The sequence below is a fragment of the Penicillium chrysogenum genome (assembly GCF_028827035.1).
Source record: "Penicillium chrysogenum strain IBT 35668 chromosome Unknown utg000005l_segment0_segment0, whole genome shotgun sequence".
Lineage (NCBI taxonomy): Eukaryota > Fungi > Ascomycota > Eurotiomycetes > Eurotiales > Aspergillaceae > Penicillium > Penicillium chrysogenum.
In genome coordinates, this window is record NW_026622753.1 from 3,610,012 (window position 1) to 3,623,468 (window position 13,457).

At 48.2% G+C, this 13,457-nt stretch overlaps 3 protein-coding genes across 3 annotated transcripts; 1 reads left to right on the forward strand and 2 right to left on the reverse strand.

The window, feature by feature from the left end:
• Positions 1-142: 142 nt before the first annotated feature.
• On the forward strand, positions 143-2,148 carry N7489_009755 (uncharacterized protein; the record flags this gene model as incomplete). Its single annotated transcript, XM_056715505.1, has 5 exons — positions 143-184; positions 252-390; positions 464-483; positions 545-1,778; positions 1,826-2,148. The coding sequence occupies 5 exons, from the start codon at positions 143-145 to the stop codon at positions 2,146-2,148; spliced, it is 1,758 nt and encodes a 585-aa protein (XP_056563127.1).
• Positions 2,149-3,781: 1,633 nt separating this feature from the next.
• Positions 3,782-4,577, reverse strand: N7489_009756 (Transcription factor MADS-box; the record flags this gene model as incomplete). The annotated part of the gene is made up of 3 exons (XM_056715506.1): positions 3,782-4,054; positions 4,114-4,248; positions 4,353-4,577. The coding sequence occupies 3 exons, from the start codon at positions 4,575-4,577 to the stop codon at positions 3,782-3,784; spliced, it is 633 nt and encodes a 210-aa protein (XP_056563128.1).
• Positions 4,578-6,859: 2,282 nt separating this feature from the next.
• gfsA (glycosyltransferase family 31 protein) lies at positions 6,860-8,455 on the reverse strand (the record flags this gene model as incomplete). Its single annotated transcript, XM_056715507.1, has 1 exon — positions 6,860-8,455. The coding sequence occupies one exon, from the start codon at positions 8,453-8,455 to the stop codon at positions 6,860-6,862; it is 1,596 nt and encodes a 531-aa protein (XP_056563129.1).
• Positions 8,456-13,457: the final 5,002 nt, after the last annotated feature.

Sequence of the window (13,457 nt, forward strand, 5' to 3'; positions counted from 1 at the left end):
ACTCCCCTCGACAACCTACCCTTTCAGCGTGATCCTGTCTTTGCCTATAATTTATCTGAGCTATGGCTTCTTTACTCCGGTAGTTTTTCCTACTTGGTGCGCCTCTCCTATCCCTCGACCCGACCAATGCACGATACGCAACATGGGCAATCTAGGTGACTTATCGCCGGAGGGAAGTGTTGCGGTAAGACCACGGAAATCAGGATATACTGCGGGACATGATCAAAACTAATGCCTAATGCCGATATCAGGTTGGTGTAATTGTTGGACTGATCTCAACCAGCCTCCAAGCTATAGGGCTCACGCTCCAACGCAAGTCGCATTTGCTTGAGGACGAGAAGCACCCCTACGATGTGCGCAGACCCCCCCTACAAGCGCCGACGATGGCAAGTAGGAATGGGCATGTTTGTGATTTCCAATATCGTTGGAAGTACCATCCAAATCACCACACTTCCACTACCAGTTCTCTCGACGCTCCAAGCGGTCAGTGTTTCCCCCCTCCATGCCACGACGTAGATCAGTTGCTGATGGGAATGCCGAATAGTCTGGACTAGTGTTCAACACCATATTTGCGACCCTCATTCTCGGTGAACCCTTTACCCGATATTCTCTCGCAGGCACTGTTCTCGTCTGCATCGGCGCGTTGTTGATTGCGACCTTCGGCGCCATCGGGGAACCCGCACATACCTTGGATCAGCTCCTGGATCTCCTCCAGCGACGGCCATTTCTTCTGTGGATGGGCGCCACCACCCTGGTGGTTGGTTTGGTACTCGTAGGCACCAAAATGCTGAAACACTTCCCGCCATCCTCACGCGCAAAACCCTCGGCCTCCGGTCATTTTTCGCCACATCTGCTGCGACTGCATAGCCGAATGAGATTGATCCGCGGCATGAGCTACGGATTCGTCAGTGGTATACTGTCAGCTCACTCCCTTTTGCTGGCAAAGTCGGCAGTGGAACTTCTCGTGCGCACAGTGGTAGACGGTGTGAACCAGTTCAATCATTGGCAATCATGGGTTATCCTGCTAGGGATGATCTTCCTAGCACTGACGCAGTTGTTCTATCTCCATCGGGGGCTAAAGCTGTGTAGTACTAGTGTACTATATCCTTTTGTGTTCTGCATCTACAACATCATTGCTATCCTGGATGGCCTGATCTACTTCCGGCAAGTGTCACAACTGGCGGGCTTTCACGCCGGTCTAATCGCTCTGGGAACAATAATTCTCCTAGGTGGTGTCTTGTGCCTGTCATGGCGACTTGAGGATATCGACACACACGCCGCTGTCACCACTGTCGGTTCCACGCAGACCGGACTTGGGCCGGGTATGGCAATTGTGGAAGAGCACACTCCGACATCGCCTGGGTTGCTGGACGGCCAGCATGAGGAATCACAGATTGGAGAATGCGAGCCACTTCTCAACCCGAAGACCCATACTCGACATCTTTCCTATCAGCGGGGAAGAGCTCCCAGCTTACCACTTAGTTTACATTTTGATCGTGACTCGGTCGATCTAAACCCCGCATCTATTTGGGCTGAACTCGACGATTCGGACTATGAATCCACTGATGGAGATAAAAAGTCGTCGGCAGATCGCCTACGCAGCATCAGTGGTAGCGCAACTCTAAACGGCCCATTACGGGGTCTGACACGGCAGTCGACGGTCGGCGCTACTACAAACGATCGCGAAAGGGGATCTCGCGGAATCCAGGGATTACTACGTGAGAACCCATGGCGTCGTACCTCAGCACCTCAGAGTGGGCTACTATCGGCCGCCCATCGTAAACGTCGGGGGCTGGAGGTCCGTTTACATCATCGTCTCACCAAGAGGTCGGTGGGTACGGAACTATCCAAGAGGATGGCGATGATACGCACTGGCGCAACGACTTCCCCCTCATTCGTTCTTCTGGCGCCAGGTCTGGTCTTCTTGTTTACCCAAGGAGGGCTCTGGCAGATGTCTGGAAATTTGGGAGACAATACCTCTCTCGGTGGAGCAGCCCGCAGGCGGGCAGTCAGGCTAAGATTGACCCGGAAGCTGGCTCTTCCTCGTCCCTACTCTCGCACTCTGGCGCCCGTCTTCCACGAACAGGATATACACAGGGAATCCCGGTTCCTGAATCCGACACCCTTCAGCCATCGTCATCCCCTTGACAATTTTCCAATATACTCTTTCCCCCAATCACCTCCACATAATATTCACCCTTGCTCCGATCAGTCAATCGCTGCCTTCAGAACACTACAATCCTGGATTTTTCTTTGCTTTTCGCCTTTCAACCCCCATGTACAGTAGCCCCTCTTCGTTGGCCATAACCGCGCCTTGTTGCTTCCGTCGCTCCTGGCTCCGGTCGAGAAAAGATCAATCTCGATCTCTCTTTTATGTTCTGCCATACACTGTCAAGATACTATGATATGATACCACCCAATCGATGATATAGCTCCATACGAATGAATATAAGACCATCATACAATTTGCTCGCACTTTATATATAATCAGACCTACACCATAACAAATTCCAACTACCCAGGTATTTAGTCTATATTCCATTATGGTGATAATACGAAGATCTTAGGCAAACCAGTCACGATGCCTGCCAAAAACCCCTCGGTCGTGGCATTGGCCTCTGATACGCAAGCCAGCAATCTTTCTTCCTTTCTTTCCATGGATGCATGTCAAGGTATACATCTCTTCGGCTTGAAAGTAGGTTAGGCAGATTTAGAACAAAGCAGCAGCAGTCGTACAGCATGTCAAAATAATCGAATGTCATTGAATGTAGTTGGAAATATATCTGACAAATCCTATAGTAACCCTGATAATATTATAGTAAAACGCCTAGAGAACTGCGTTCTGAGACCATTTACCCTAATAAATACACAGGCGAGAATATATCTTTTGGACCTGCTGTCCTCTCCAGTTATACATCGTAGCGGTATATGGAGACAGAGCAGAACACAAGTCTACTCATAAACCATCACGACTACAGCAAGCAACAAGACAGTCCAAATGAACAGAATCCGATTGCTCCATAGCATACATAATGTAACCCAGCCAGAGCCATAGCGGTGCGAAGTTCGAACCGAGTGGCATTGAGAATCCGTCATAACCAAGACAGACGGTCTCATCACGGCTGGAATCAACGAAAAAAAATTAACACACAGTTTGAGATTAGACAATGAGGAAAAATAACATAACCAGTGGACAAGGAAATAGGTTAAGAACTAAGAGAGCAAAAAAGACTAAGGAGCAAAAGCCACTTCGCCGACAAGTTTCAATGCACCACGAACACCTCCATCCTCCGCCATGGTCTAGGTAGAGGGGGAAAACAAAAGCCAAATTAGCAATGAAGCCCAGATTTGCCTGCTTGCGCTCTCTTTCTCTTTCTTGAAGTTGGTTTCTTTTTTTGTGACGGACATTTTTTTTGGTGCATTTTTTTTTGGTTATTGGAAAAGCCATAGTTCTCAGCAAATTGGGGTTCTCCTTTTTCCGAGATAGAAAGCAATATCAAAAGGAAAAACCAGATCCAGTATCATCAAAGAGAGACTGGAAGGGTATTCCAGCGCGGTGCTTGACAATTTACAAATAGTCTCACGAGAGTGCCCTGGAGAATGGCGCATGCAGATACAGCGCGACCATTTCCGAGGGAAGAGTGGGATGATGGATCGGCACAGAGACGGGTATCAAATGAACGCGAGATCGAGGCGCAGGGAGGAAAGAACAGAGAAGAAGACGCAGCATCAGGGACCTTAAGCAAGAAGGACCCCAAAGATCAGATCATAATTTAAGCATTCAAGCAGTGGGCTGGTGCTGGGGTGGCATGCGACCGCCGACCGGCATGGGGTACTGACCACCAGCCTGCTGTTGTTGCTGCTGGAGGTTCTGGTAGTACGCCATCTGCTGCTGCTGCTCACTGGTCATGTAGCCAGGGTGAATACCTGGGCGCATACTCCCCTGAGGTGCGTTGACGTTGTTGTGAGCCACATCTTCGGGGGCCTCGGGGGCGACATCGGGGGCGTCGACACCGTTCTCACTAGCGGCTGGGTCGGGAGCGTTGAGGCATGCCTGTCAGTGTGTGTCAGTGGCTGGTTGAAAGAGTATTATTGAAGCAGAACATGGCTTACCTGAATCAGGTTCTTGCCTTCGGCCTTGGTAACCAGCGGCTGAAGTTTCGGGGTAGTAAAGGTGTAGACAAGGCCAGTTTCGGAGACGACCAGGAGAAGAACTTGAGTGCCAGTCAAGACAGAGAGTTCATAGGCCTATATAATTCCAGGATGGTTAGTTGAATGTTCCAATCGATCAAATGTGGAAGGAACCTCGATCGGGGAACTGATGCGGAGGGGGGCCTCGGGACGCGACGTACCTTTTTCATGATACCGGCCTTCCGCTTGGAGAATGTAATGTGCCGACGCGACTTATCCTGAATAAACTTGATCTCGATCTTGCGACGCTCACGGCCGGGCTTATCATCATCATCATCTTCATCGTCGGCGCTCATGCGGTTGCGCTTGGTGCCACGGGCATCGGCGCCGTTGCCGGGAAGGTCATCGTGACCAGGGGAAAGCTTTTCGTCGAGAACCGCAGACATATTGGCAATAAAGCAGAACAAAAAGAGGTTTAATATGGGGGGTGGTTATGATTTGAGGGGGGATACCGAAAGGGGAAAGCAAGAGATGACCCAATCGAGTAACGCGTTTATGGGATGTGAGAGAAAGGGAATGGGGGAATCGATGGGGGGGGAGAGCGAAGAAGGCAAAGTGCGAGTTGCGATGGGCAGGCGGTCTGTTACAAGGTTCACGTGATAAGATGGTATTAGTACAGTTTGTAAGGTGACATAAGTTGGGGTACTTATTGTACTAGCAAAGTTAATATTAGGCAGAAGTACTACTACAATTATTTTTGTATTGTGTTGTAATTGTGTTGTAATTGAGCCGTATTCGCCTCATCTGAACCAGACACGATTCTTGGCTCCGACCGCTCATTGGCTGGTTCTTCCTTCGGCCCCCCCGTTTGCCATTTTTTGCCCTTTCCCCCTCTGGTCTGGACTCTTTTTCCTTTGTTGCCGATTTCAAGTCCCTCTTATATCCTCGGCCCCAATTTTGGTTCTGTTTCTTCGGTTATTTCTCTGCTTGATTTGAAAGTCTCGAGTAAGAAAATAATATAAAAATCTATATGTACCTTTCTATACTTAGTACTCCATTCTATTTCACATGCCTCGACGGGGCAGAACTCCTCAAGCTCCGCTGCTATGTGATTGGCCATTCCACCTTTAAACATGCCTTAAGAGTAGCTAGGTATCCCTCATTTTCTATCAAGACCCTGGTATCATAGAAGCATCCTATTTCAAGGTTACATCTACAAGGAATATATGAAAAAAAAATATAAGAGCTCACATCACACAGGCGCGGGTCGCACCTGCTTTGTGGAACGGAATAATGGCCCTGTATACAACATACTCAGATGGCTGCATTCGGAGTTCATCATAAATAGCCAAAAAGGGCAACCCTGTCACCACTCTCTTATCTCTCTTATAGCTATCCCCATTCCTTTCCGATTGCAACCACAAGGGCCGACCTCACATTCATCATTGCACAAAAGTACGAAGTACAAGGCCACAGGCTGGATACAATAATCTCAAATATCTCATATCCCCTTGCACACACATGCATGCCTTGCATGGAACTTGTAGAGCCCCTAGAGATACTATTTTGGGGTCTCACAGACATGGATTTGCAAGGTTCACAGGAGTCGGGGTGACCTGGTCAGTAGGCCTTCAGCAGAAGCCAGGGGAATCCAGAGTCGGGGTTTGTTCCATGCTTCGTCTATTATTACTCCTATTATTACTCCTATTATTACTCCCACATCTACGGTGTACAAGTCTGCAATACCTTCACATCAAGTGATCTGGGTTAATATTTCTCTAAGCGTAAAGTTATAACATTCATTGCCCTTTACACCTGGAACCTGCCCAGGTGGTTACTATGCCACCTTGCCAATGGGGCTCTTTAACCACATCGGGAGCCACAGGCAAATATCAACCGCTGTTGACTGTCCATGAAAGATAATACCATCCCATCGAATCCACATAGCAACAATAAGCAACCAAAGCCGATCAACGGGCCGATCCGAGAAGCCCTAGACCCGATGCAGCGGAGTCCAGCTCAGTCGCTTCAGGAATCCTTCCTGCATACCAACGGATCAACGAATACCCAGCACAACATTGAAATGACGAAAACTGATCATATTCCTCGCATAATGAACAAAGGTCCAACGCTAATCACCAACGGAGACCCCAAACTGGGTCTGCTGTCAAGTCTATTTTTACAGAAAGGATGCAAGACATAGGGCACAAAAAGTGGCTTTGCCCCGAAGCGCACTCAAGGCCGGAAGACATGGAGAAAATAGGAAATGAGGAAAGATAAGAGCAAGGCCAAACCGATCAAGTGTGGCAAGTCTCGGCCAAGGCCCGCATGAGTCCAAGGATAGAGTGTAGAAAAAAAAAGCCACTGAACATTTCAAAAATCAGAATACACCGTCAGGATATAGAGGGAGCACGCAAAGCCACCAGGTTCCTGCACCGTACTGGACTCCGCCAATGCAACGCCGGATAAATGAAACAGAAACTGGAGGACGCGGAGGGCAAGTCACGATCACGAGTCTCATCCGGAAAAGAAAAGGGCTGTGGGGTTGGTCGATTGTGCAATCATATTGGGCTGGCGTCGTGAAGTCGGGAAGGGAAAAAAAAAAAAAAGCCAAAGAAGATGTGTAGTATTTTAGAAAAATAAAAAAAGGAGCCGAATCATGTGCAACGAAGTGAAGAGGTACGAGCAACAGTCCCAAGGACCAGCCTCAAGTAGTAACGGTGCAATTTTATTGCTGGTAAGTGCCGCGAAGGTAATGGTCACTCACACCACCGCCACCGCCGCCCTTGGGACCGAGCCAGACAATCTCAATCACACTGTGGCCCTCATCTTCTTCGCGAACGTAGAATTGGTGCACGTTCTGACCAACCACGAATGCATCACGAAGCAACCACCGATCCTTCGCAACGCCGTCTTCCTCTGCGGGACGCAGGGGGCCTAGACGGTCTTCATAGCCGCGGGGGTCTTCTGGCCAGGTCTTTTCGGTAGCATCGAAGTTGATAGCATCATCTGGCACATGCTCGCCGTATGTGTACTTCACCAGCGAGTAGCCGTTGGTCATGACCCAGAAGTGACGGAGAGTCTCACCGGTAGCGCTGTTCACAGTCTCCTCCTGATCAAAGACCCAGCGACGGAGAACAGACTTGCGGCCTGCGGCAGCAGAAACGGTGGTCATCTTAACTACGTCCTTGCTGTACCAACTGTTCCAGTGGTGCATTGATTCGATCTTTTTGCCAGACTCGTAAACACCGTCCACGGGGTCTGTCATGTCCATCTGGTAGAGGGAAGGCCACAGGGTCAGGGGTGTGTCACCGAAACGCTGGATACACTGGCCAAGCTTCTGGTCACCAGGCTGCTCGCCCCAGGATTGGCACTCATCGTAGTGCTTCATCAGGACATCCAAAAGAGGCTTCGAGACAAACACACCGGCGCCACCGAATGCAATGTGACCGAAAGTATCCACCTGCCAGCTGGCCTCAGACAAAGATCCGATGTAGTGCTTCTTGTTCTCATCGAAGAGCTTCAATTCCTCGGCAATAGTCGGCAGCGACAGGAAGAAGGTATCATCATCACTGAAACCAACCCAAGTGGTGTGCGGGCGGTGCTTGCGAATATGCTCGGTGAACGCCTCGACCATACCAAAGTAGCGGGCGGTGAAGTCAAGCGGAGAGGCCTTGAGAGTCAAGTCCAGACCACGGTTGCGGAAGTAGGTCTCCTGCTTCTCCAGGTCGTCGTCAGACTCAGGGACTAGAACAATCAGACCGGCCTTGGTGTTTCCGTAGGAGTAAAGCAGAGAGGGGAGCAGGCGGTCCAGACGGTCAACGGTAGTGGCCAAACCAAACAGGAGCTTGGAGGTCTCATCGACATCGTCATCGGCGGCCACATCAACATCGATGATCTCGGGACAAACAAAGCTCTCCGGCTTATTCTCGGGAGATACGACCATACCGCGCTCCATGACAACCATGGGCGGGAGCACAGGCTTCTCGATTTCCTCCAAAGTGTGGAATTCAGTGCGAGGGTTCACATGACGAGGGCGGAAATAGGCACGAGTGTAGTTCTTGCGCGGGAGCCATTCAGGGAATGGAAGGGGAGCGGCCAATTTCGGGTCAGCCTCACAGGTGCTGCTGGTCGGTTGCTGCGAATCAGATTGGGCCGGCGTTTGTACTTGAGGTTGCTTGTTTCCACCGAAGGAGGCCCGATCAATTGGATGCTTGAACCGAAGGAAAGCTGAGCGGTCGTAGCGTTCCATGCAAAAGAAGAATATTCCGATGGTCACCAGAGCCACCAACGGGAATACCGTCTTCATCCGAAATAGAGGCATTTTGGCTTTTCCAGTATTGAATGACGACTTTTCAAACATGTAAATAGAAGGCCAGGCGAAATCGTAGCAGATGAACCCTGGAATTAAAAGTTATGGGTTCGGCGTGCGAGGTATCGTATTCCGGGAATATCGTGCAGCAAAAGCTGGTAGCAAGAATGCAATTCTCGGTTGAGGGAAGAGTCAAATAAACGAGTGTCCCGTGAGTGGATTAAAGAGTGGCAGGCAAATAAAGTGCCGAGATATTTCAACGAGAGGCTGGCAGCGTCGGGACCCGCGACACGGTCCAAAGGGGGGAACGTTTGTAAAGGGGGAAGCAGGAGGGCAGGAAGAGAATAGAGAAAAAGACTAACGCGGCTGGACGATGTGCCCAGTCCGAGTGAAGAGTCGATGGGAGCTTGTAGTATTGGGGTCGTCAAGTTGTTGGAGGAGGAAAGAAAAAGGGAGGCCGCCGAAGCAATTAACGGGACAGGGTTGGCCGTGTATGGGTATTACCGTAATATATTATTTAGATCTTTTCTTTTTTAACTTCTTTTTCTATCCGTTTTCTACATCGGTGTACATATGTACATATCTGATGTTCGGGCCCTCCGCCGTTTTTCATTTAATATGCTGTCTTCAGTGATATCAGAATGTATTGCTGCCCAGGTGATATTGATATCTTGGTATTCATCCCCCCGGTTGCGGTGTTCACGCCAAGTTGGGATGTGGGATGCAGGAACGGAGCCCTTCCGACAGGACCATCTTTGATGATATGTGGCTTATACTTTTCTTCCTTTTGCTTCGTTTTTCCTGTTGAATCGAAATGCCGATCATGGCGGAAAAAGGAATGCTGGTAGCCCTGGGAGTGATGATCATCCCCTCCCAGCTTTCGTAGAATTACGCCGCCATGAAACTGAGGATCGGCACTGGTTTTTTTATTCATTTTCCCTGTCTCGAGCACAACAAGTATATTTTTGTCTAACCCGGGAACAGGTGTGGTTGTTCAAGTCGGAAATGGTCATATGGCTCTTGATACTCCAAAACAAACATAATCCAAGTATCTTCAAGGTCGAAAAGGCTGTTTGCGGCGACACGTATTGGATGCGGGCTCGCGCGAGGATGCCGATCAGCTGTTCAGGACATCTGCATAGATAGATCTGTATGATAGGCCAGAAACCCACGCCTACAGATAACTCCGATTGCTCTCCCCTAGCCTCTCTATATGTATGTTGTACGAAACCGTGAGTACGGGGTACTTGTTTCTGCATATAGATACTACTATGTATAGATACGTTATGTATCCCAAATTCGTCGGATTGCGCCTGTGCCTGAACCTCAACAATCAGCAATCCCGGACAATATAAGCGACAAGAAACATCCGTTCGTATCCCGAGACCCCATCATGATGATGTGAACATAATAATTACTCCGTACGGAGTACACGAACTGGAGATCACGTCACTGTTATCAGGTTGGCGCTTTGACCATCAAAGTAAAAGGACCAGATTAGTCTTAAGGGTCTGTATAATAAGAGCTATAAGTACGAAGCACGGAGGACTCCGTCCTAACTATTAACTACCTTGACCCTGGAACAGTATCGAATGGAAAGGACAGGTATACAACAATTGTACTCCGTATCAGAGGCAAAAAGAGCGGAAATGATCAGAGACGATCGCCCTGGCACCCAGCCGCGTCAGCCAGTCAAAATCGGCCGGAGGGGCAAATGAGGCCAATGCCCCCCCCCACAGACACGCGTCCTTCTTGACGACGTTATACCATAATGCTGGGCGGTGGTATTCGTATTCATATCACACATCCTTTGGATGTTTAGCCCTTTATCTAATCTGTCTTTTTAGACATTCCTACATATCAAGGATGTGTCGCAATTGGCATCTATTTCTATGTCACATGACAAGTTCCCAGTTTGGAAAAAAAAGGAATTAAAAAAAAAGGATAGACCCTGAAAGATTAAAGCTTATCGGGTAACGTATTTCCAGTGGCGATAGCATTTCCTGGGCCATGGATTTCCTCACAAGTGGGCCGGGATCGACAGCCATTTAAATGGGAATTTTTAAATGTGGTTTCTCTCTGATTTATTTTGTTTCATCGCTCTATATATATGAATATGAAGTTTTTCGGAACTTGTATACTGTTTCAGTTAAGAACGTGCGGAGTATATCCGGAGCACGGGAGTACTTTGTATATTACTTTGTATATCGATGTACAATAGTGAAGGCACCTGAACTGTGGAGGATAGTCCACTTTTGTCCAGGCCCATCTGGTATTTAGACATGTGGGCGGTACGGAGTACAATGTACAAATAGTTACGTACTAATAGGGCACGCGTTTTGTCAGGGTGGCTTGATAGCATCCTATAATCCTGTACATCTGTAAATGTGTCCAGTGTATCAGATTAAAAAAGCCGTGTCAGCACTTACGAGTCCCCTGGTAATACGTAATACAATCCCTGTCACGAAACAGCCGCTAATATAATGCAAAAGATATGCCGGTCATTTTTGTGGCATTTTAAGCTTGAATAGTCGCCTTGGCGTTGCTATCAAAGCGGCAAAAGGGGGAGATTGCACGCTCAAGGGTCTTTCTACCTACGGAATTTTCTCTTCTCCGAACTGTGCAGAGTAAACGAGGAGTGCATATCTTCCTATGAGTTTTGCCATATTGAATTTGACAATACACTGTGTAACTATTTCCTCCACTTGACTTGTATTCAAAGTAGAAGGGCCTCGAACTTTTTGTCTTTCATCCTCCATCTACCATCTATGTTGTACATAGACATTCGAGATCCCTAGGTTGCGTCTACATATGTACTTATCCCTCAGTGCCCCATAAAGGACCACGTTGAAGGTCCTCTAACAGCTACATATTGCCCGTACTATATAAGACTTGCTTTGGGTTGTCTGAGTATGTTTGGGGCTAAAAAGTGCTGCTGGCCACCTTAACACTTGATCCCTATGGCCAAGCAGTGGCTCGCCGATGGAAGTTATAATTCGAGTGAATTTATTTTTTAATCAATGAGGTACATGATAGATATGAGGACGCAATTTCAATAAATACTACATTACAATAAATATCGGGGAAAAAGAACCGTGATCAAAGAACTCGTAGCTTCACAAGTCATTTATGACTCTTCATCATACTACTGGGCTCTCTGGTCCTTTGACGGAGGCCTTTGTTGTCCAATATTCACTTGGAGCTTTAGGATGTTAGGTAATTTCAGTTTGGTCAGAATACCCTCTTGTTCGAGACCATTCCTCGACTATCAGTATTCTTTGTAGAGATCACCCACGGCTGAGGAAGAAGTAAGCGTAGGCCGATGACAGTCGTTCTCTGCTTATTCAATCCTCTTCTTGCACGGTTGGCAGTATGGTATGACCGGCGATCCCCCGGAGAATGTAGTTTAGCTTCGGATGCATTTGACCATGCATTCATTGTCTTGAGGTTCAAAAGCCTCCGGTGACATCCATAAGCACCACATCCGCACTTGCCAGCTCCTGTCGTCGCAGTGATTTGATGACTGCCTTCGTATTTCCCTCAATGTAGAGTCTACTATGTGCTGTTATTCCCATTACTAGTATTTCTATAGAGCTAATTTTTTCTTTTCGCTATAGCAGCACGGAAGAAATCTAGAATGACATCAAAAATGACATTGGAAAAGAGATGAGATTTGGAGAGAACTTTGAGAAGATGATAGAGAAAGAAAAGACCTAGGGTTATCTTGCATATGTCCCTTTAACCCTGGACGAGATATATCAGATTATTGAACTAGATTTTATCAGACGAAGCTCAAAGAGAGAGGGAGACTTGTGTGGAATAGACGAACTCGTAGATGGCGAAAATGGCCCCACTCTGATCCGGTGGGCTGACATCCGGTGGGCGGCCCTGGAGAAACAACGTAGTCCATGTTAACAGGATAACCTTTCACATCACCTTTCTAGCGTTTACAGTGACAGTATGGCACAGTTTCAATGTCAGGTACCCGGCTGTACCTCGAGCTACCGTCGTAAAGAGCATCTCCGACGCCACGAAGCGCAACATCGTGGAAATCACCTTCGCACTTGTTCAGTTTGTGGTCGTGCCTTTTCTCGCAGGTAGAGTGATCCTTGATTCCAGATACAATTGATCATTCAATAATGAATAGCTATGCAGTGACAGCCTTCGACGTCATATTCGTCGCGATCATGAAGTGCCCGGACGATCTCTCGCTCGCGCCACACAGGCCTGTGTGACCTGCCAGTTCTTCACGAGAAAAGAGTGCATTTGATTTCAAAATACTAAGTACAAGGGGGAAAGAGAAAAAGGGGAAAGGATCGACACTACAAGATCCTTTTGTGCGTCGAGACCTCTAGTCGGGGACTTCAGGCAGAAATCTCTGTCGACCCTCGTCCCGGACTCTAGTCTGTCACATGCCTGGAAACAAACATCATCACGTGACCGCAAGAACCTCCAGATCGTCACATAACCCCCGGCTAAAACTGCATTCAGCCTCTGAATGCTGGCTTGTCGTCATCAGGATGTTCATCGAGGATGATATCTCTTTTTGAAGCATCAATCCAGTCTTGTAAACGCATTGGGGGACCTGGTTTGGAAGGATATTGATCATGGAACTCTTGAACCTTTTGCGGTGCATGCTTGAAGTTCCCAGCGGGATACCATTGTAGATCAAGATCATGTCCTAACCACTGCACTCGATACTGCAGTTTTCGGTAATACGTTCTTGCATCCAGCAATTTGTCAACTTCCCATTCATCTTCTTCATTGATCTTGATTGGCGGAGGGGGATCAACATGTTGTCCCGTTAAGGGCTCAGTAGTCGCTGCTCTTCGTAGCTTGCTAGCATGGAAAACTGGGTGTACTTGGATCGAATCCGGTAGATCAAGTTCGTAAGAATTGCCGATCTTATTGATAATCTTGTACGGACCACTCGCTAAGTGGGCGAGTTTCCGACCAGGCTGGGCAAGCTGCCAGTCTTTCGTTGTCACGAAAACGTGGTCGCCAACACCGAAAT